We start from the raw sequence: 25785 nt of genomic DNA, 5'->3' as shown, positions 1-25785 counted from the left end.
TAGATGAAGACAGCGTTGAAAGCTAATCAATGCCTTCTCTTGATCTTCTGTGAAGGTGGTAAATATCTGTTCATAGTTGGAAAAGAAGATGTCAAGATTTGTAAGCTTGTTCACAAGTATTCTACTCATAGTGTTGTAAAAATTTACAGTATACAAGGCTGAAACACTTGAGTGCACTACTAGACCAGAATGGTCTATATTCTCCTTGATCGATTCCACTTTAACATCAAAACAATTGGAAATATTAGAAAAATACTGATACTTTCTGATCAATCTGCAAAAGACTCGTGCAAGTTCATCTTTTAGTATTGATTCTTTTGGTCATTGACTTTGGCTGTGATCTGATCAACTACTTGCACTTATGCTAAGTGAATTTTGGTGTGTTATAGTTGCTTTAAAGGTAGCAATAGCTTTAAAAAATTCTTTCTGTCACCTTACTCCCACAAAATATTCAGTTTTGGTGAAGATATTTAGTAAGAGTCTACAAATTTGTCATTTCCTTCACACCATACCTCTCTGCACAGCTCTTCAATAATCAGATTTACAAAAGTCAACTCTACAAAACTCTAATTTACAAAACCTAACTCTACAGAACTCAACTCTATAAAACCAAACTTTATGAAGCTCAAATATGCCAAACTCAACTCTAGAAATTTCAATTTGAAAACCTCAGCTTTATGAAACTCAATTTTATAAAACTCAACTTAAAAAATCTCAGCTTTTCTAAATATAACTTTACAAAATTCAACTTTACAAAAGTTAACTTTACAAAACTCAACTTTTAAAAATTCAACTCTATAAATCTCTACAAAACTCAATTTGTTAAAACTCAGCTTTTCTAAAGTCAATCCTAAAAACTGAATTATCCAAAACTCAACTTAGCAAAACTCAACTTTATGAAACTACACTATGAAACTTCGATCTACATAACCCAACTCTATAAAGCTCAGCTCTCTCAAACTCAACTTCAAAAGCTAACTTGAGTTGCAGGCCGTATGTTAGACAAAGCTTCAAATCATCTAGCTGACCATTTCAAAATGTATCTATGGATCGGTTAGTTTTCAACTACTTGAACTTTGGAACATGCTGTAGATTAACCTTGTCAGCTGCTTCAATTCTTTAGCAAAATAAACAATTATAAGGAGAAAAGGTACAGTTGAAGTTACTGCGGGTGTCATTTCGACATTAGCAAAACATTGAAACAAAGTGTGAGAGTTTATTAGTGTGAGTTCTTTGTGAGTAAATGGGTTCTTTGTGAGTCTCTCTCAAGATTTTAGTGAACACAGAACAGTGGCTAGAGTACAACAATAAGGCTCAAAACAATCAAAGACTTGCTTAAACAACCATGCAATTATTGATTTTGATATAAAAACTGAAAGCATTTTCATCAGGCAGCAGGAGCAGTGGCTTAGGGTATATTTTACTCTCTAGAACTTATCTAGCTCGACAAGTCGCTACAATATCAGTGAACTCTTCATCAGTTAATACTTTGTTGTTTTGTTTATTGAATGAGTTTACAACTGAATTTTGCTGTGACTGACTACGACTTGCTTTTGTTTATATTAAACTAAATAAACTGTGAAACCAAAAGTAATGAAAAACCACGCCATGAAATCTTAAAGTAGGTAATTCATGTTGTGGAAGTACGTTGCAGAAACCTGTCTTATAGCTTTATGTGTTTATTTTAGTTCTGCAGTTGCACCATGACTGACGAGAATAATGGCTTACGAAGGGTCATAGTCAAAGCCGGCAAGGAACAAGAATGGAATCTTCCAGAGTCTCTTCTGGAGCAATTTGAATCTCTAGAAAGTCTAACCTTCCTTGACTACCCCCTTCTCAGTGTGAGAGCCACAATCATGTTTATAATTGTTTACATTATGTTGTTGTTAGTAAATATCATCGGCTGACTTTTGCATTGTCTTTAAAACTAAACTAAATACTTGCTTCTGAACAAGTTAATGAAGTTATGCAAACATTTACTTGAACTCTTTTATCAGATAACTGTATCAGCTTTGATATTATTAAGGATATATTTATGGTAAAACTCTAAGTCTTATATTGTTGGGTGCTCAATTTAACTTACCCATTGAAAATGGGTTTTAAAGTGTAAGTCTATATACATACATGCATGTAGGCTAGAAATGTGAAGATAATTATATGATAAAAAATGGAAGTTTTATGACAGCAGTTTCTGAGTCCGTCTAAAAACAGTCACAGTTAAAGATCACCACAAGAATATCAAGGAAGAGCTCACTAATACATGCAGATATTATTGTAGCCTTACTATAAATAGAGCCGTGTTCGTATGACCTGACGGCACACCGGACAGCCAGGATACTATTCATTATTAGTATTTAGTTTTGCAAGTGTTAGCATTGTTAAACCTGAAGATCATTATTATTTACTTGAAGTGTAAGTTCTATTTTGGCTGCAGAAAGACAAGCTGAATGATGATGTTATTGATAATCTTCTGAGAAAGGTTTGTGAACATCTCAAAGAGAACAATTTTGTGGTTCGAGACTACCACAAGCTCATTAACGACCCTATACACGGAACAGTTTACTTGCACCCTGTAGCATTGGTGATGGTGAGTACACCACAGTTTCAACGATTGCATTACATCAAGCAGGTAAATTATTCTCTACATAAAAGCTTTTCAAACGAATTCATTGGAGGTTTAGAGCTACGGTTTGCTGCTAAATTGTAAATGAATTGTGGGAGTAGAACATGTATACTGACCCAATAAGTTCTTCCTTAAGGGACTGACAGTAGTAAAAATGCATTAGCTGTATAGAACTTTTTTGTTGTATGTAGCTCTCTACCAAGTACTATGTCTACCCAAGTGCAAGTTAAAGCCGTTTTGAACATAGTGTTGGTACCTATCACCTTGCTGGTAAACTTATCAACACGATCAAAGATCAACAACCTGAACTTAAAATCTCAGCTATAGATGCCATGTGTGTGCAAGTAAAACTAGTTGCACATAGGGTTGAAGTATTAGAGATATACCCTAATAAAATAATAGTGATTTGATAGCCTAATAGTGATGAGTTTAATTTGATTTTAGAAAGAGATTGTTGCTTGGTTTTTGGTTTGTCATATAAAGTTCCAAACGTTAGTATATTATATTAAAAAATTGAGTGGTTTTGTAGGTACTGAAACCTCTGGTTTTAAATTCAATCTAGAACTCTAGGGTGGTAAGTATGGCATGCAGTATGTCAGTGTGGTAATTTTATCAGTCTTTTCACGGTATTGCGTCAAAGATTACTTTACCAGGTCAAACATGCTTTAGTTCTAATTAATTTAAGCTTTAATTTCAGGTTTTCTATCAAGTTCTTAGAATTGTTACTAAAAACCTAATGGACTACACTATACTGGCTATTTATTAAATAAAATAGTTTGGACCAATGTGAGCCTAGAGGTGATCATGCATATACAATTAAATTTTAGATTCATTTACTGTTGCATGAATTTTCTATAGTGTGAAAAGGGTGTCACAAAGCTGTCTACATCCACCAAGTATGCTCTCTGTGCAACAATTCTATGGCCCCTGTGATTAAAAAAGGTTTTATAAATTCTTATAAGTGTAGTGTTAAAATAAATGAGTTGAAAGCAAACATTTCGGCAAGTACTAGTACTACAGCTTTAGGGGTTAGGAATAGCCTAAATATCTAGATGTTTTTAGGATGTTCGTTTTTGTTGGCAGTTAGAGCAACAAGTGAACCTGCATTAGAGCCGAACGATTGTCAGCTATTTTGGTTCTTGTAGTTGGCTGGACTCTGCCATGATTTAGGGCATGGACCTTTCTCTCACATGTTCGATAAGGTCACCAAAACGCTTGGTATCTCTGACTGGAGCCATGAAATGGCGTTGATCAAAATGGTTGATCTCATCTGGGAGAAAAAGAAGAAAGAGTTTACGATGTGGGGCTTCACTGAGGAAAACAAGGAATTTATCAAGTCTCTCATCAAGCCTAGCCTAGATGAGGTAGGTGAACATCACAACAACCTAAGTTAAAAATAAAGAGAGTATCATGAAAACTCAAATCTCATGGCTGAACAACAAAACAACTCAAATCTAGTTTGCAAGCATAAGACATGGCATATAAGGTGAACATTTCAATAGAAACAAACTTTTATCTATAGAATCCTGGACGAATTTTAATTTTCGAGCTAAAAACAAACTCAGATATTAATTTTAATTCCTATAAGCTATCTACCCATTAAAAAGTATTATAAACATCAGCTTTATTGCATAAGAAATTGGTATTTTGAGCATCTTCCTCAATGATTCTTCAAAATTCACTAACTGAATAACCTCTGTCAACTTTTTGTATAATTTTAATAGAAAAATATGTACAGTAAATCTCCTAAAAGTATTTAATATAAAGAGCAAGCAACACTATATGATATACTATCAAATAGCTGATAATATTCTTTATAGATACTGCCTGAGAAATCATATCTGTATGAAATAGTCTCTAATTGTGCGAGTAGTGTGGATGTTGACAAATGGGACTAACTTGTTAGTTTCCATTTGGGTAAGTAATGCGTCTCTATATGTGTAGGCGCCTAGTTTATCGATGTTTTAGAACTATCCATAAAGAAAGGACAACACATAGACATATATATCTGTTTAGCTGACGGCATGTATTCAACTGAAATTATATTAGCAGTGAATATCTTTTTTTACTGTGCAAACTACTTCTCAAATTGTAAGTTTGACAAGCTGAGATGACTGTTTATCAGTGTATAATTGATCGAACTAGTACTGTCATTTGACATTCAACTCAATTTTTTATAGTTAAGTGACCTTTTTATGGATCTGTGATCAGAATTTGAGTTTGCTTCATCCTAACTCTATTTTACCCTGTTGAAGCTTCACTACTCTATTTCTCTCTTTCTCATTTAATTGGACACAATTTTTTCTCTAATCCAATAGGTTAGTAATTACTTGCTCATATCTGGTTTTCTTTGAATAAATTAAAAGGCTGGCATGGCCTTCTTTTTTCAAATTGAACTAGTAGCTTGGTAACCGTTCGTTGTATTCATCATGGAAATTAGGCTTTTAATTTTCTGTTGATGTTCGCTCTTTTAGATGAGGATTAAAATATTCTCTCTTTCAGGGGTAAATTTTTGGTTTCTTTCAGGGTTGTCACCCTTGGACTTGGTCCCTAAAGCAAGTCTATTCCCACAAGGCAGCAATAGATCAGTTAAAAAATGGACCAATATAATAATTATTGATAATATTACTTTTATTAGAGTTAGTTTAATTGACATTATAGCTATTCTAGATATGCCAGTATTATAACAGATAGTTATTCCATCGTGGAATAATATAATACTCGATGAATTGGAAATGTATTTGCATAGGAATCAAATGTGGCTTTGATCCCTACCGACTGATCTACCACCAGCGAGTTCTCAGCGTGGGAAGCAGAGAAAGATCTGCTATAGAGACAAAGAAGCAAACACTATTAGCAGCATGTTTCACACTAGATTTGACTTACACCAGAAGGGTATGTACAAAACATCAGCTGTTGGGAACAAATATCAAGTTACATGGAGACATTTATCATGTAGATAAGGCATGAAACTTTTTGCCATGATTTTACGAAGGTTTAAGATACAGAAGTCAATATTTGAATGTTTGAGCTGTGAAACAATCTGTTTATAGTGCCTGTTGTTTTAGTCTCTAGCAAAGTAAACAATTATTCGCAGCAGGGGGTCAGTTAATTCAGTTATTTGAACAACATTTGCATGCATTATTAGAATTGATACAGTTTGGTTTGATATCATGATTGCCAAGATAATAGCATGAAATTGTTTCCTCCATTGTCAAAGTCTTATTTATTTAAGGTTATAATGAATAACTTTATTGATTAACATAAAAGGCTATAAGTGTCAGTTGTCAGAATCAGTCTTGGTGTACTTACCAAGGTGAAAGGCATATTGTGTTTGCACAAACCACTTCTATCAATCATTATTTGATAATCAGCAATAACAAAAGTGCCACTCTTTACTTTTATATCAACGTAATTTCAAGAAAATTCTTATATTTTGCTTCTAGCCTGCCAACATCGTGTGGTTGTCGGCATTGTAGCTGTAACTGCAAGTAGCTGAAGCTCTTCAGAAAGCAGCTAGAAAGGGTAAACTTGCAGTTGCTGAAAAATCTCCCATACAATGCCTGAAGGATCGAGACATGGAAGCCTACACCCACTTAGATGATGAAATCTTCTCCAAGGTAGTGAATTAGTTTATGCCAGGTGTTTTGTAGAAATAAGACAGTTTATTATTAGACTATTTTATTCCCACTTACCTCGGGACTAGTTATAGTGTGTAGTTACATTTATTTTTAGGGAACTTGCAAAAACCCTTCCAAACAACACTAACTAAACACTTTCTATAGGATTCTGAGTGAAGTTTCATTTTTGAGCCAAAAATAAACTCAGACAATATTTTTAACATGCTGTTTAAAGTTTGTATCACCTTTACACTTCTAATTTAGTCTTTGCATGATAGATCTCACATTAGACCAATTTGGTGATGAGCACTTACATTAGTAAGGTACTTCTTGATGCCAGGATTTATGTGAAAAAGTTAGCAAAAATGTTAGCTTGCAACAATCAGCTTCTCACCTGCTGACATATGGATAATATATCGGAGAATACTTACAGGAGATGTTCTGCTTAATAGTAAACAATTTAAAAGAACTTTGATAGTTTGCTTTATATTTAATGACAGTTGATATTCTCATGGCCGACAGTTAAAATATGTTGAATCGTCACATGCACTGTAAAGTATACCCAAGATTTTGGTAAAATGCATTTATTATATTATTTTTACCTACATATCTCAGTTTTTGTCTGTCAAATAACGACCCAGCTATAATGATACAGTTTTAGGAATGAAAAATCTACTTTGCACCGGATGTGCACTTCAAACCTCAAAGTTTGCAAATTGGCGAGCTAACACAATACACCGCATTGTCCTTGCCATACTTTCGAATAATAAGGCACATACTTATGCGGTGCTTACAAAAATACTATTGACCCGCTTGACGTTACGCGTAATGTCATTACGAGTAATTATATTAATTTATGTAATGTAAATTACGCATAATGCAGTTACACATAATGTCATTAAGTACACTTATGTATTCGCGGCATCTAACTTTCGCGTTTTCGCGGTGTCATCCTCTCACGAAAATTTAATGAGCGAAACTAAACTATCATAACGAACGAGCGAAAACGCGAAGTTAAATAGCTTTGTTCATTGATATCCACAATAAAATCGTCATATTAGAAATTTTCGTCTGTGGTTGGGATCAATGGGAAATTTCTGGTAAACTTATTATAGCTAATAAACCGACTGAGTAGCATGGCAAAGCAAATTAAGATTATATCAGTTTAGTCACCGAATTTGTAACTGATGAGGATGAATGTCTGGTAGGTGAAGTCATAAAATTGCAGAATAATTATTGTAGTGATGAATTTTATTATCAACCAAAAACAATATCAACCCTCATTAGGTCCAACCACATTATCTCTTCCACTGCCAGCCATGTACAAATTCACTACCGGCCTAGTGCCAGCCATTTTACCGAAATTGCCGATATTGCTTCATGATATGTATACAGTTTTTTTTCAAGTTTTACTTTAATTATCTGTATAATCACAAAAATCTAAATTGGCTATTATTTCATCAACAACTAATTACCTGTTTTATGACTCGAACGGGGTAGTTAATGAATTCACAGAAAAATGTTCGTTTTTTATTAGAAATTCTCAAACAAAAGTTTAAAATTGCTTCGTTGTTTTAGGCTGAATTTATAGAGAAATCTTCGGCCGACACATTCAATTTCATAATACACTTAAAGACCGTGGGTTATGTGGTCAACAAATAATAAAATCAGGTTACCAGACAATTGCTGAGAGAGTCCAAAAATGCGTTAATGGCAGTGGCCCCTAGAAAACGCATAAATGCGTTTATGGCAGCGTAAGGGTTATACAGTTTTGGTTGTGAAGTTGGTTGTTACCTATCTATTTTCTTCTTCTTGGGATTCGAGTGTGAAAGTCACGGCTGGAGGGACTTAGACATCATTGATAGTCTAAGAAACAAATGGCAGCAAGTGATCAAATTGAATTGCCGATCTCACCCACACATTTCAACCTGTGGTTTACAAATACGAACTAGTCCCAAATTGAATGTTTTTTTATTAGCAAACTGGACCTGAGGAATGTAATCTGCTTTTTCCACTGTATTTATTTTCACATCACTAAATTTTCGCACTCATCAGAGCCGCGAAATTAAGTTGCAGCGAAATTTTACTCTGTGTGCTACTCACAAAACTAAATACTAGCGAAATATAAGTGTCCTAGGGTACACATAATGTCATTAAGCGTAACGTTAAGCTGGTTTCACAACTATTATTATAGTAAATATTTAGACTAACTTAAGTTACTAGCTGCCAGGTAAGTTACTCAAATTCATTAGGTAATTATTTTATTATCAAAGCAAAGCCAGTCATTCATCTGGTTAAAAGTACATAATTAACTATGTTGTATAACTTTTGCCTTCATTCCCATGTTGGTTAGTATATTAGCAAGGTTTGCAGGCTTAACCAATACTTTGTAGCTATTAGACTCTATATACCATAAAACCTCTATTTGAACCCCACCTCTAATAGAACACCATTATAGGAGAAAGGTTGAGAAATGCAGCACCACCCTTTACTTGAATGCCACCTATATTTGACTGCTACTTCTACCGATCACTTTTTGCTGTGGGTTCATAAAGATTAAAGAATTTCAAATTAAACAGAATAGTCAAAGTGAACAAATATAAAAATTACCTGACTGACCCATAATACTACGCATGGATAGAAACACTTTTATTTACCAGATAACAGAGTGATGACTCAAGGAGGTATAGTATTAAGGAGCATAGGTAAATGCCTCTTCATCTACAACACAAATGTTATTATTTTTATGAGATCACTAGTATTATATAATAAAGGAAACATAACATTTAAAAAAATAGAAGTCTCTTTATATAAAACTAACTGGATGATTGGCATTGCACGGGTAATAAAAACCATTTTTTGTATAAAAAATTAATTCTTTTTAATCAACATATTCAACATCAAAATTTGCCGTTATAATTTTTAAACAAGGTGTTTATTTCTGTGTACTATGCTATTTCTGTTTACTGTGTCTATTCCTGTGTAATTCATATTTTACTAGCTGCAGTGCCTTCTACAAATCTATACTGATTGCAATAATCTTGTTGGCTATGTGAGTTTGAGCATTTTTCTTTACTTATGGGCAAGCATTTTTCTTCTGTATGGTTTCACGGACTTTTTTCGGTATGGCTTTTTCGCATAACGCTAGCTGCAGTGTTTAACGTGAAGCCATAAAAGATTGGCATGTAGTCCAAGTATGTGTCAAATATATTTCATGGCATAGCCAGTTGGACAGTGTAGTGTATTGGATAAATAGATGTCCACGTAACTGGAGGTTGTGAGTTCAAATCCAGTTTGCAGCGAAGTACTCATTCTTATAACTTTACCACTATAGCTTGATGGACAAAACTAAGAATGGATCGACAGACAAAAATTGACAATTATATATACATAGATTTCTTCATGTCTACAATACTCAACGCTAAAACCTGCAACACTTGCATTTTAATTCCTGTATTAAGAAAAACTTCTAAGATAACTATGATAACTTAACTATGCATGCTGATCAATCCAAAAATTCACGTTCACCAATCAGTTGATTGCAAGCATTTGATCTCTTGAATAATATGCTTACAGCGCCTGTTGTTTTAGTTCTCTAGCAAAATAAACACTTATTCGCAGCAGGGGATCAGCTAATTCAGTTATTTGAATAAAATTTGCATTCATTATAAGTATTGATACAGTTTGGATTGATATCATGGTTGTCAAGATAATAGCATGCAATTATTTCCTTCGTTGTCAAAGTCTTATTTGATTTAGGTTATAATGAATAACCGTATTGATTAACATAAAAGACTATAAGTGTCAGTTATCAGAATCCATCTTGGTGTACTTAACAAGGTGAAAGGCATATTGCGTTTGCACCAGCTACTTCTATCAATTATTATTTGATAATCAGATATAACAAAGGTGCCACTCTTTACTTTTGTATCAAAGTAAACAATCTTCACTAAAAGTTATTTGTCTACAAAATGGTGCTAATAATGACTCGGTGGCATGCATCAGTAACAATTAATTTTTTTGTTGTTGCTATAGTGGTTGCCATGGTTTTAGTGAAGGTGTATCTCAGAAAATCAATCGTCACAATCATCAGAATTACACTCTGATTCAAAGTCATTAAGGTCTATTTCTGATTCATTGTTTTCAGATTCGTTCATATTGTGGTTTACAGTCTGACCTGAAGAGTTTAAAGCATTTTGATCAGCAATGAGAATACTTTTTAGGAACATAATACGACGTAATCATAGCCATTGTTATGGTATATAAAAGTCAATTTATTAACTCTAAAGCTTTACAGCTTTTCTTCAAAACTTTTAAAGCAACGCCATCGCAACAATTAATAAAAATAAATCCGGCAAATATTAGTTCCTTGTTTAACTAAATCTGATACTTTGACATACCGTGAAATCTCTATTTGAACACCATGGTGTTCTACTTTTCAACCCTTCCCCTATAGCGGTGTTTAATTAGAGGTGACATTCAAATAAAAGGTGGCGCTGTGTATATGACTTGAGCGTCATAACTTTGTAAAGATAAGTTTAACCCATTTAACCCTGAACATTTTTGCTAAACTGTCTTTTCACATACGTCGAAGAATCAAACCAAGTTAAACAGTGAGCTACTTAGATTATACAAAGTTAGCATGATACTAATATTAATTATTTTGATGGTAACTTTTTGAAATTTTCAAGTAAACACTAAAGCCTTGGAATTAAAAAATAACATAATGCTTTTAATTTTTGAAGAAATTTTTAACATTAAAGATAGAATACACCATAACGATGACTGCTATTACATTGTATGGTACTTCGCTCCTGAACAGTATTCTAATCGTTTATCAAACCCGCAAAAGTCTTCAAGTCAGATTGTAAACTATATTATAGACAAATCTGAAAACAATGTATATGATTTAGATCTTTGGGATTCTGTATCAGTGTGTAACTTTGATGATTGTGATAATTGATCTTCTCGAGTACACTGTCACTAAAATCATGGCAACCACTATAACCACAAGACAATTAATTGCTATTGGTGTAACCGAGTCATTATTAGGACTATGCTGTGGACAATTTTCCACTGATTACTTTCTATTATAGGTTTGTAAAGATCAAAAAATTCAAAGTAGCTGGCAAATAAAGGTGGCGTTCAATTAAAAGGTGGTGGTTGTATTTTTTAACCCATCTTCCATGGTGGTGTTATATTGGAGAGTATGTTCAAACAAAGGTGGCAGTCAAATGAAAGTTTTATGGATGTATAAAAAAATGGTTCAGCCAAAATTCTGAGGCCGATGACATTAATGTTGCTCTACCCAAAGAAGACTACAAAATTTAAGTGACATTGACATCACTTCTCCCATAAAAGGGTTAAATCTACCTTTCCAAAATTCTGGTGAACTAATAAAGAAATGAACCCACCGTCTATCTGAACACTACGTCTAATAAAACGCCACTAGGGTTGAAGAATAGGGAAAGGATTGAAAAATAAATTATCATGACGTGAAAATAGAGATTTTATAGTATAAAACACTTAGAGATTTGTTTGCTGATATGCGTTCATGAAGAGCTTATCTGTTACAGTCATTTTCATTTTTACTCCTTTTCTATTACAGTGTATTGCTCTATAATAGAGCTATACACCCTCTTTTCAAAAATACCCAAACTCTGTAATGATTTGGAACCTCATTTTGAAAACACAATTTCCGTTTTGCTTCTTCTACTTATTTGAAATACTGGTTATAGTTTAGAAGCTTGGACTGATGTATCCAGAACTGTACAATAGTCTTTAGCCTAGCAAGTCAAACATAACTAGTGGTAGTCAAGGCTGTTGTGCATTTTCACTAGATCTTAGAGAGTGAAGGAGAAGCGCTGAACGAGTCACGAGACCTGCTTCAGCATCTTCAAGAAAGGCAAATTTAGAAGTTTGTTGCAGAGGCTAGAATAGAAGGTAAAGTAGCAAAATGTGTCCTATACAAACTCTTATTGTGCAGACAAATAAGTGAACGCCTATTTAAAGCTATTAATAATAAATACAGCCATGATCGATTTAGGTGAAGGGGTTCATAGTGAGGAGTTTGATGAAATTTTACGAAGACTAACCGAGAATTGCCAACGTCAGTTCAGATGGGCTGAGACGAATATGAACTTTGGGAAAAAAGACAAAAATCCCCTCGACTATATATGATAAGATGGCTACACTACTGATTGCTACACTTACTATGGTAAGATGGAAACACTGCTGATTACTACATTTACTATGGTAACATGAAAACACTACTGATTATTACACTTACTATGGTAACATGGCAACACTACTGATTACTACACTCACTATGGTAAGATGGTAACACTACTGATTACTACACTTACTATGATAAGATGACAACATTACTGATTACTACACTTACTATGGTAAGATGACAACACTACTGATTCCTCCACTTACTATGGTAAGATGACAACACTACTGATTACTACACTTACTATGGTAACATGGCAACACTACTGATTACTACACTTACTATGGTAAGATGACAACACTGCTGATTACTACACTTACTATGATAAGATGACAACATTACTGCTTACTACACTTACTATGGTAACATGGCAACATTACTGATTACTACACTTACTATCATGGTAAGATGACAACTTTACTGATTACTACACTTACTATGGTAAGATGGAAACACTACTGATTACTACACTTACTATGGTAAGATGACAACACTACTGATTACTACACTTACTATGGTAACATGGCAACACTACTGATTACTACACTTACTATGGTAAGATGGCAACACTGCTGATTATTACACTTACTATGATAAGATGACAACATTACTGATTACTACACTTACTATGGTAAGATGGCAACACTACTGATTACTACACTTACTATGGTAAGATGACAACACTACTGATTCCTCCACTTACTATGGTAAGATGACAACATTACTGATTACTACACTTACTATGGTAAGATGACAACACTACTGATTACTACACTTACTATGGTAACATGGCAACACTACTGATTACTACACTCACTATGGTAAGATGGTAACACTACTGATTACTACACTTACTATGATAAGATGATAACACTACTGATTCCTCCACTTACTATGGTAACATGGCAAGACTACTGATTACTACGCTTACTATGGTAAGATGACAACACTACTGATTACTACACTTACTATGATAAGATGACAACACTACTGATTCCTCCACTTACTATGGTAAGATGGCAACACTACTGATTACTACACTTACTATGGTAAGATGACAACACTACTGATTATTACACTTACTATGGTAACATGGCAACACTACTGATTACTACACTCACTATGGTAAGATGGAAACATTACTGATTACTACACTTACTATGGTAACATGGCAACACTACTGATTGCTACACTTACTATGGTAAGATGGTAACACTACTGATTACTACACTTACTATGATAAGATGACAACACTACTGATTCCTCCACTTACTATGGTAAGATGACAACACTACTGATTACTACACTTACTATGGTAAGATGACAACACTACTGATTACTACACTTACTATGGTAAGATGGCAACACTACTGATTACTACACTTACTATGGTAAGATGACAACACTACTGATTACTACACTTACTATGGTAAGATGACAACACTACTGATTCCTCCACTTACTATGGTAAGATGACAACACTACTGATTACTACACTTACTATGATAAGATGACAACACTACTGATTACTACACTTACTATGGTAAGATGGCAACACTACTGATTACTACACTTACTATGATAAGATGACAACATTACTGGTTACTACACTTACTATGGTAACATGGCAACACTACTGATTACTACACTTACTATGGTAAGATGGCAACACTACTGATTACTACACTTACTATGGTAAGATGACAACACTACTGATTCCTCCACTTACTATGGTAAGATGACAACACTACTGATTACTACACTTACTATGATAAGATGACAACACTACTGATTACTACACTTACTATGGTAAGATGGCAACACTACTGATTACTACACTTACTATGGTAACATGGCAACACTGCTGATTACTACACTTACTATGGTAAGATGGCAACACTGCTGATTACTACACTTACTATGATAAGATGACGACATTACTGATTACTACACTTACTATGGTAAGATGACAACTTTACTGATTACTACACTTACTATGGTAAGATGACAACACTACTGATTACTACACTTACTATGGTAACATGGCAACACTACTGATTACTACACTTACTATGGTAAGATGACAACACTGCTGATTACTACACTTACTATGATAAGATGACAACATTACTGCTTACTACACTTACTATGGTAACATGGCAACATTACTGATTACTACACTTACTATGGTAAGATGACAACTTTACTGATTACTACACTTACTATGGTAAGATGGAAACACTACTGATTACTACACTTACTATGGTAAGATGACAACACTACTGATTACTACACTTACTATGGTAACATGGCAACACTACTGATTACTACACTTACTATGGTAAGATGGCAACACTGCTGATTATTACACTTACTATGATAAGATGACAACATTACTGATTACTACACTTACTATGGTAAGATGGCAACACTACTGATTACTACACTTACTATGGTAAGATGACAACACTACTGATTCCTCCACTTACTATGGTAAGATGACAACATTACTGATTACTACACTTACTATGGTAAGATGACAACACTACTGATTACTACACTTACTATGGTAAGATGGCAACACTACTGATTACTACACTTACTATGGTAAGCTGACAACACTACTGATTCCTCAACTTACTATGGTAAGATGACAACATTACTGATTACTACACTTACTATGGTAAGACGACAACACTACTGATTACTACACTTACTATGGTAAGATGGCAACACTACTGATTACTACACTTACTATGGTAAGATGACAACACTACTGATTCCTCCACTTACTATGGTAAGATGACAACACTACTGATTACTACACTGACTATGATAAGATGACAACACTACTGATTACTACACTTACTATGGTAAGATGGCAAAACTACTGATTACTACACTTACTATGGTAAGATTGCAACACTGCTGATTACTACACTTACTATGATAAGATGACAACACTACTGATTACTACACTTACTATGGTAAGATGGCAACACTACTGATTACTACACTTACTATGGTAAGATGGCAACACTACTGATTACTACACTTACTATGGTAAGATGACAACACTACTGATTACTACACTTACTATGGTAAGATGGCAACACTACTGATTACTACACTTACTATGGTAAGATGACAACACTACTGATTCCTCCACTTACTATGGTAAGATGACAACACTACTGATTACTACACTTACTATGATAAGATGACAACACTACTGATTACTACACTTACTATGGTAAGATGGCAACACTACTGATTACTACACTTACTATGGTAAGATGGCAACACTGCTGATTACTACACTTACTATGATAAGATGACAACATTACTGATTACTACACTTACTATGGTAACATGGCAACATTACTGATTACTACACTTACTATGGTAAGATGGCAACACTACTGATTACTACACTTACTATGGTAACATGGCAACACTACTGATTACTACACTTACTATGGTAAGATGGAAACACTACTGATTACTACACTTACTATGGTAAGATGACAACACTACTGATTCCTCCACTTACTATGGTAAGATGACAACACTACTGATTACTACACTTACTATGATAAGATGACAACACAACTGATTACTACACTTACTATGGTAAGATGGCAACACTACTGATTACTACACTTACTATGGTAAGATGACAACACTACTGATTCCTCCACTTACTATGGTAAGATGACAACACTACTGATTACTACACTTACTATGATAAGATGACAACACTACTGATTACTACACTTACTATGGTAAGATGGCAACACTACTGATTACTACACTTACTATGGTAAGATGGCAACACTACTGATTACTACACTTACTATGGTAAGATGACAACACTACTGATTCCTCCACTTACTATGGTAAGATGACAACATTACTGATTACTACACTTACTATGGTAACATGGCAACATTACTGATTACTACACTTACTATGGTAAGATGACAACTTTACTGATTACTACACTTACTATGGTAAGATGACAACACTACTGATTACTACACTTACTATGGTAAGATGACAACACTACTGATTACTACACTTACTATGGTAACATGGCAACATTACTGATTACTACACTTACTATGGTAAGATGACAACTTTACTGATTACTACACTTACTATGGTAAGATGACAACACTACTGATTACTACACTTACTATGGTAAGATGAAAACACTACTGATTACTACACTTACTATGGTAAGATGACAACACTACTGATTACTACACTTACTATGGTAAGATGACAACACTACTGATTACTACACTTACTATGATAAGATGACAACATTACTGATTACTACACTTACTATGGTAAGATGGAAACACTACTGATTACTACACTTACTATGGTAAGATGGCAACATTACTGATTACTACACTTACTATGGTAAGATGACAACACTACTGATTCCTCCACTTACTATGGTAAGATGACAACACTACTGATTACTACACTCACTATGGTAAGATGACAACACTACTGATTACTACACTTACTATGATAAGATGACAACACAACTGATTACTACACTTACTATGGTAAGATGGCAACACTACTGATTACTACACTTACTATGGTAAGATGACAACACTACTGATTCCTCCACTTACTATGGTAAGATGACAACACTACTGATTACTACACTTACTATGATAAGATGACAACACTACTGATTACTACACTTACTATGGTAAGATGGCAACACTACTGATTACTACACTTACTATGGTAAGATGGCAACACTACTGATTACTACACTTACTATGGTAAGATGACAACACTACTGATTCCTCCACTTACTATGGTAAGATGACAACATTACTGATTACTACACTTACTATGGTAACATGGCAACATTACTGATTACTACACTTACTATGGTAAGATGACAACTTTACTGATTACTACACTTACTATGGTAAGATGACAACACTACTGATTACTACACTTACTATGGTAAGATGACAACACTACTGATTACTACACTTACTATGGTAACATGGCAACATTACTGATTACTACACTTACTATGGTAAGATGACAACTTTACTGATTACTACACTTACTATGGTAAGATGACAACACTACTGATTACTACACTTACTATGGTAAGATGAAAACACTACTGATTACTACACTTACTATGGTAAGATGACAACACTACTGATTACTACACTTACTATGGTAAGATGACAACACTACTGATTACTACACTTACTATGATAAGATGACAACATTACTGATTACTACACTTACTATGGTAAGATGGAAACACTACTGATTACTACACTTACTATGGTAAGATGGCAACATTACTGATTACTACACTCACTATGGTAAGATGACAACACTACTGATTACTACACTTACTATGATAAGATGACAACACTACTGATTACTACACTCACTATGGTAAGATGACAACACTACTGATTACTACACTTACTATGATAAGATGACAACACTACTGATTACTATACTTACTATGGTAAGTTGACAACTTTACTGATTACTACACTCACTATGGTAAAATCTTTTTGTCAAAAGAATGTCATGGTACTTGTCTCTTTGTTAGATTAGCATAATTTCTCTTTAATCTATTACCTGTAGGCTTATGTGGTAATAAAATTATACTATAGTAACAATGATTACTGTTATTATACTAATAATAGTATGTTGTATTACTATATTAATTAAAGTTTTATGTCACCCTCTATTTTATTCCTAAGTGCAACTCTGTCAACAATTGTTTATATTTGAATTAAATTTTTTAAACTTTGAAACAATTCTTCTGCAATAACATTGTTTTTATGAAATAAAAATTAATATTATGTGCTCTTCCATGTTATAGAGCAGCCTTGCTGTCTAGTGATTGTCATACTCTATAATACATGTATAAATGATAGTTATATCTTGACCTGTTTTGAATGAGTTACAAGATTGAATAAATATGAATATTCTAGTCAAATGTGTAAATTAGTAAAATAAATAACTTTCTCTGTCATCATAAAAGTATAGAGTTAAGATTCAACCACTGTGTAAAGTATTAGTAGCCAACAACTATGGTTACTTGACAGCATTGACATCGAATGTAAACATAAAACTCATACGATTGTGTCAGAAAGAGTTCTATTTGTGTCTCTATCATGCTAGGAACAATGACACCAGTAATTGAGTAGAATTGTAGATTGGTTTAAGGTGCTTTCAAGATGCTGTTTGAATTTAGGTTCTACAGCAAGGAGAGCAGCAACCCACCGTTTCTACTGAAGGACAAGGGGAAAAGGTTATACATCCTACCTAAAGATTTTCAACACAGGGTCAGTTTCTGTTTTTTGTTGTTCTACAACAACTGTGCCACTGCTAAAACATAGTAAGCTTACTAACAGAGAGATGAGACAAAAGCTGTTACAAAATTATTTTTGCAAAAGCTTGTAAGCGGTCGCATCTAGCCAAGGAGTTTTACTAAACATATGTGAATGTAGATAGTATCACAATGCTTGCGATGTCTCTGCATTAATATTAACTTCTAAATGTTTGAAGAAAATCTTTATAAAAATTACCAAATATCTCTATTTTGCCAGATAATATTGAAATGTTACTTAGGAACTTGAGAACATTACATCATAATGTTATTGCTACTAGACGCTAGCTAGTTCCAGATTTCACCATTAAACATTCCTCTGTATGAGGGTGTAATAAAGAACACCGCTCAAACTATTTAAACTATCAGACGCTATAACTAGCCTATTCTTCATGTTGTCCTTTGGAGTTCTTTGAATCCTTCCGTAAAGGAGAAAAGTTCTACTCAGCTGAATAAATTGTAGTTTCTGAGGGTATACTGCACAACTCTCCCGATGGTTGAAAAGGCAGAGTACAAGAATATGAAGGATAAACTTCAAGTGATGTTAAGACAGAAAAAGTATTTACATGTTCAGTAACTAGTGAATGATGTAAGCTATAATGCTTCAGTGTTTTATTCTATAAACACGATTTCAGACATTTAATTACTAGTACAAATGACAGTAAAGGTTTGATAGACATTGTTTGAAGTACTCAGGAATATATATTTTAACTAGTAGCTGAGACTTAATAGTATGCCCTCATTTAGAGTAAACAGCTTTAGAATTGTGAGCATTTTAGCGCTGACCAATTGTAAATGCTGTGCAGAGTTTATGTGGATGAAGATAAAAGGCTTTCATGTTGCAATTGCCGTCACAGTTATGTTAGTTTCTGCTTTTGTGAAAGAATTTCAATGTTCTTTGAAAGTACTAGCCAGGCTTACTGTTTGTTCAGACAGCTGACTTTGGCTAGCTCTATCAGTTTAATTTAATGTATGTTTTATGTTTTATATCAAATTTTCACTGAGTGCCATTATGTGAAGTTACACATTTAAATAAAATACAAATCAAGTATTACAACTTAATATAGAGTACAACAACTTGAAAACGTTTAACCCCACAATAAATATACTGATAAAGGAAAACTTCATTGGATATTAAAAAGGCCTACAGACCTTTTAGTAGTATAAACGGTAAGCAAACATTTAGTTGTTAAAATAACAATCTTCGTCAGAAGGAAATGCATTTGTAAAAATTTAGCCTCAACTCAGTAGTCAAGTTTCATTTCTAAGGTTGGAACAGCTCAACAATGTAACAAATATTGACTTTTATAGCGAGATTATATTAGATCAAATAACTAATAAAATCTAATGAATGTACATGAATGGAATTCAATGTTATCTAAGGCCAGTACTGATGCAAGTTGAGCTATAATAACAATAGATGAATAGCTGATTTCCCGCTGACTCCATATCATTCAATTTATTCTAAAGGCTGTAAAGTAACTCAAGTACAAGTATTATGTTGTGCTTGTAGTTATTTGAATGGCGCATTGAAACTCAATACCATGCAATGTAAGCCTTAGGGTAAGGCTGTTGGCACACATCAATAAGTCTTGGACTGTTGTTACTTATGAATAGGAGACTGCTAATGGATGTTATATGCTAATGGATGTTATATGCCAATGGATGATATATGCCAATGGATGTTATATGCCAATGGATGATATATGCCAATGGATGTTATATGCTAATGGATGCTCAATGCTAATGGATGTTATATGCTAATGGCTTGTTATAAACAGAAACGAGTGAAGATAGCTTATGATGCCCGGGCAAGGTCGACCTCTTTGTACATCAAACGATTGTCTGGAGTGAGTTTGACTACAAAACTCTTACAATTGTCATGTTTCTGTATTTCAACTGAAATCTAACTAAATCATTTTGCCATTCTGTTAAAATACTCAATTGTTACCTCGGGTGTCTACCATAACATTACAAGTATGTACTCTAGCAGTTACTAACACTTAAAAATTACAGAAGGAACATTTCACTGGGTCGTTTCGTAAGAAGCTCATTCATTATTTTTCTCATTAAATTGTAGATTTGCCACCTGATTAGCCAAAAATGTAGCTCATTGTTAATGATATCCAGTTATTATTGTCTCATATTTTGCTGCATAGGTAACTTAGATTAATAATTAAATATAAACTTTCTATTGTTATGTAATGAAAATTTGTGAGTAATTTGCGAACAGCAGCGCTTTGTGATTAGAGGAATCAAGCAATTATTTCCAAGCAAATTTACACCATTATATGTATGATATATACGTACTACCAAACTAATTGGTACTTCCGTTTGTGTTATGCTCTCATAAGAAAGACTTTACTCATAAGGTTAAAAAATCACTATATTTAGTAAAGGAACTTGTCAGTTGTTTGAGCACTCTCAAGAGGCTGATATCATATTGGTACGCTACAAGAAACACAATAGATACAGATGATAAAATTCTTTTAACTAACAGTTTAGTTCCATATCGTTGTTGTTGGTAACACTACTGATTACTACACTCACTATGGTAAGATGACAACATTACTGATTACTACACTCACTATGGTAACTTGAAAACATTACTGATTACTACACTTACTATGGTAAGATGGCAACACTACTGATTACTCCACTTACTATGGTAAGATGACAACATTACTGATTACTACATTTGCTATGGTAAAATATTTTTGTCAAAAGGATGTCATGGTACTTGTCTCTTTGTTAGATTAGCATAATTTCTCTTTAATCTATTACCTGTAGGCTTATGTGGTAATACAATTATACTATAGTAACAATGATTACTGTTATTATACTAATAATAGTATGTTGTATTACTATATTAATTAAAGTTTTATGTCACCCTCTATTTTATTCCTAAGTGCAACTCTGTCAACAATTGTTTATATTTGAATTAAAATTTTTTAAACTTTGAAACAATTCTTCTGCAATAACATTGTTTTTATGAAATAAAAATTAATATTATGTGCTCTTCCATGTTATAGAGCAGCCTTGCTGTCTAGTGATTGTCATACTTTATAATACATGTATAAATGATAGTTATATCTTGACCTTTCTTGAATGAGTTACAAGATTGAATAAATATGAATATGAATATTCTAAACAAATGTGTATATTAGTAAAATAAATAACTTTCTCTTTCATCATAAAAGTATAGAGTTAAGATTCAACCACTGTGCAAAGTATTAGTAGCCAACAACTATAGTTACTTGACAGCATTGACATCGAATGTAAACATAAAACTCATACGATTGTGTCAGAAAGAGTTCTATTTGTGTCTCTATCATGCTAGGAACAATGGCACCAGTAATTGAGTAGAGTTGTAGATCGGTTTAAGGCGCTTTCAAGATGCTGTTTGAATTTAGGTTCTACAGCAAGGAGAGCAGCAACCCACCGTTTCTACTGAAGGACAAGGGGAAAAGGTTATACATCCTACCTAAAGAATTTCAACACAGGGTCAGTTTCTGTTTTTTTGTTGTTCTACAACAACTGTGCCACTGCTAAAACATACTAAGCTTACTAACAGAGAGATGAGAACAAAAACTGTTACAAAATTATTTTTGTAAAAGCTCGTAAGCGGTCGCATCTAGCCAAGGAGTTTTACTAAACATATGTGAATGTAGATAGTATCACAATGCTTGCGATGTCTCTGCATTAATATTAACTTCTAAATGTTTGAAGAAAATCTTTATAAAAATTACCAAATATCTCTATTTTGCCAGATAATATTGAAATGTTACTTAGGAACTTGAGAACATTACATCATAATGTTATTGCTACTAGACGCTAGCTAGTTCCACATTTCACCATTAACCCTGTGGAACCCAACCACATTTTCAATGCCGTAAAATTTTTTTTCTTTTGGATAACTTATTTTTATGACCTGTTTTAGCAATAGTGAGTGATCATATGTTGATATGTATGTTTTGTGGTGATTTTTTTTTATGTGTCAAATTTGCGACATTGGGCATTACATGTACTCTAAAACGTTAAAGCATGCAAAATCATAAGATCATACAGTCCATTACTATTTAGTTTATTATGTTGCTATTTAAGGCAAACATATTATTTTCTACATAATAAAAGACTAAACATCAAACTAATTGTTGAACAGTGAAAAAATATTGCTACGGGTTGAACGGGCTCGCTTTTCGAATGCAATCCTTTGGAAATCAAAAGTTTTCAGAAAAACTGAAATTCTATGGCATTTTCATAACTGAGTAAATAATATAACTAAATATTCACTAAATATGCATGAAGTCACATATGGAACTGTTTGAAGCAGTTACGCTCCTTGTTCAGGCAGAGGCGTACATCACACTTCTCACACTGTATGCTGCTCTACCCTTCTATGCAGAGCTTGCACCGACCTCTCTTCTCAACAGGTATGGGCCAATGCCCATAAGTGTCTTTGCGGACATCATCGCATGGTGCAGTCTTGGCCCATTTGTGAAGAATTTGTCCACACTCAACTGTCTCTCCTGCTGCTGAGGGCCTGCCACGACGTCTCACAGCATTTGTCTGTGTCAGGCTGTTTGCAATGATGGCTTGGAACTTTCTGCGATTTAAAATTTCTTTATCCGATGCACCAAAAGCACGGCTATCCCACCGATATACTAGCCAAGCATTCACCATGGCGATCATTATGCTATGCCAAAATATGTACATGTACCACCTTCTTGATCTCATGAGGAAGCGATACTTAGCCAGGTATGAATCTAGGAGGTCGACACCCCCCATATAATTATTGTAGTTGTTTATGATGGCAGGCATTGGTATGGTGACATACTGCTTCAGTTTTTTGTCCCACCTTCTTGCTTCTCCTAAGGGATGCACTGCTGTCTCAGTTGATAGTAACGTGACCCCCCTATTATCGTACCACCTGACAGCTGCAATATTGCTGTTCTCTTCAACTTTCCAATCATATGCGCCTCGTCCTCTTTTCTTCAGAGACTTTTCATCGGCTAGTGTGCACCCAGCGAGGCGATTTTGACGAACCGTTCCTGTGTAATAAATGCCATGCTCCTGTAACTTTATTAATAGTGGTACACTGGTGAAAAGGTTGTCAGCAAAGACCTTGTAGCTTTTACCAGATGGCAAAGTGGATGTGAGTTTTAATACAACATCTGCTCCTTGCCCAAGTTCACTTCGCTGTCCATCACCACCTTGGTAAACATCAAAATCGAAAAGGAGACCATCCACACCACATCTACCCCAAATTTTGAAGCCCCAAGGGTGGGGCTTGCCTTTTATATATTGTCTGATTGGGCTGCGCTTTCCTCGATATGGCACCATCATCTCATCGACAGCGCAGTGTTGACCTGGCGTGACTGCTAGACAGTTCTCTCGCATTGCATCTAGCCATGGGTGCAATTTCCACACCTTGTTCTGACGCTTCTCATCTTCACTCACGCTCATGTTGTCAATAAAGTGAAGTGAGTAAACCAAACTTTGAAATCTGTTACGACTCATAATTTGACAGACGGGCTCGTAAGCGGACTCATTCTCCCAATACTGTCTCACGCTGTTCATTCTGACGAGACCCATGTGAAAAAACATGCCGATGAACTGCTCAACTTCTTTCAAACTTGTGTTGACTGATTTGCCATTCTTCTGTACACTATAAAGATTGGTGTTGTCAACAACATTGTTCAGCATTGCAGTTGTCACAAAACGCTTGAAATACAGCAGAGGTGAAGCAATATCAGTAGGGGGCTCAATTGGGTCACCAGAATATGCAGCATCAGTTGGAACAAAGTCTTTCTTTCTCCAACGATATTGTGGTGTAGTTTGGCGAGTTGTCTGATTACTAGCTGCTGGTCTGAGCTTGTTGAGTGGAACTTCATCCTCATCTTCACCAGAGCTATTTGAATCATCAGCAAGACCATCCTGAAAATGGAACACAACAAACTATGAATATATGGGGCTTGATGGAAGATTGAAGCAGTGCAGTCAGTGACCAAAGATTATAAATTGTTTGCCATAGATAATTGCAACTGCCACATATTTCCACATTCTAATAGCTGCCAAATTTACCTGTTGCTGTGGATCAAGGTCTTCATCATCATCGCTGTCTTCTATGTCTTCATAATCGCTGAAATCCCCATCTATCAAATCCAGTATGTTATGAACAGGGATCCTTTTTCTCCTAGTTCTATCCATTTTCAGTATTTGGCATAAATAACTGTTACTATAAGAAAAAGCATATAATTTTGCGGAGAAAATCACAAAATTACGGTAGTAACGTTTACCATTTGCTGACAATTGTAACTAGCAACTAGTTTGCTAATAAATATTGCTTATGAACATCATCATTTTCAGTGCATAATATTGATCAACAATGCACATTGTGTTATACTTGTATGACACATCTTTTAGAGCTAAATACTTACCAAGCAGTGTTTTTTCAAGTTATAATAGTTTATCATAAATTGCTGACAACACTAGCAAATAGTTTGTTCTGAAACATTGCTTATGTAAATTATGATTTTCAGTGCATCATTATGATCAACAATGCCCAATGTGTCAAATTTGACACGTAACTTTTTATAGAGTAATAAAATGATCAAGCAATGGTTTTCAAGAGCATAAACATGGTCATCTGAAAAAATGAATCTTTTTCTCCTATACTACTCATAATAAAATATAAAACTTCCCTTAGAACTCTTCCAGTGAGACAAAAGCTTTAGGTAGAACTGAATTGAATGAACTGATTCCTACTGAAGCCAACAATTTCAAAATGGTGGAAAGTGATGCAATGCTAATGACCAATCAATTTGAAGGATCACATGTGTTATTTATGACTCATTGAGTCACAGCACTAATAAATTTTACTCAGTCAATGCATACTTGT

The 25785-nt window shown here is 34.2% G+C and overlaps 1 protein-coding gene and 1 pseudogene across 1 annotated transcript; one reads left to right on the top strand and one right to left on the bottom strand.

Moving 5' to 3' along the window:
• Positions 1–1703: 1703 nt before the first annotated feature.
• Positions 1704–22372, top strand: LOC137406891 (deoxynucleoside triphosphate triphosphohydrolase SAMHD1-like; annotated as a pseudogene).
• An 820-nt stretch (positions 22373–23192) lies between these two features.
• LOC137406890 (piggyBac transposable element-derived protein 3-like) lies at positions 23193–25094 on the bottom strand. Its single transcript, XM_068093493.1, has 3 exons — positions 24969–25094; positions 23316–24821; positions 23193–23273 (listed from the first exon to the last, which is right to left on the bottom strand). The coding sequence occupies exons 1-3, from the start codon at positions 25092–25094 to the stop codon at positions 23193–23195; spliced, it is 1713 nt and encodes a 570-aa protein (XP_067949594.1).
• Positions 25095–25785: the final 691 nt, after the last annotated feature.

Source organism: Watersipora subatra, chromosome 10, assembly GCF_963576615.1.
Source record: "Watersipora subatra chromosome 10, tzWatSuba1.1, whole genome shotgun sequence".
Lineage (NCBI taxonomy): Eukaryota > Metazoa > Bryozoa > Gymnolaemata > Cheilostomatida > Watersiporidae > Watersipora > Watersipora subatra.
The sequence above is the reverse complement of the archived record's forward strand: the minus strand, read 5'-3'. Positions and strand labels throughout refer to the sequence as shown.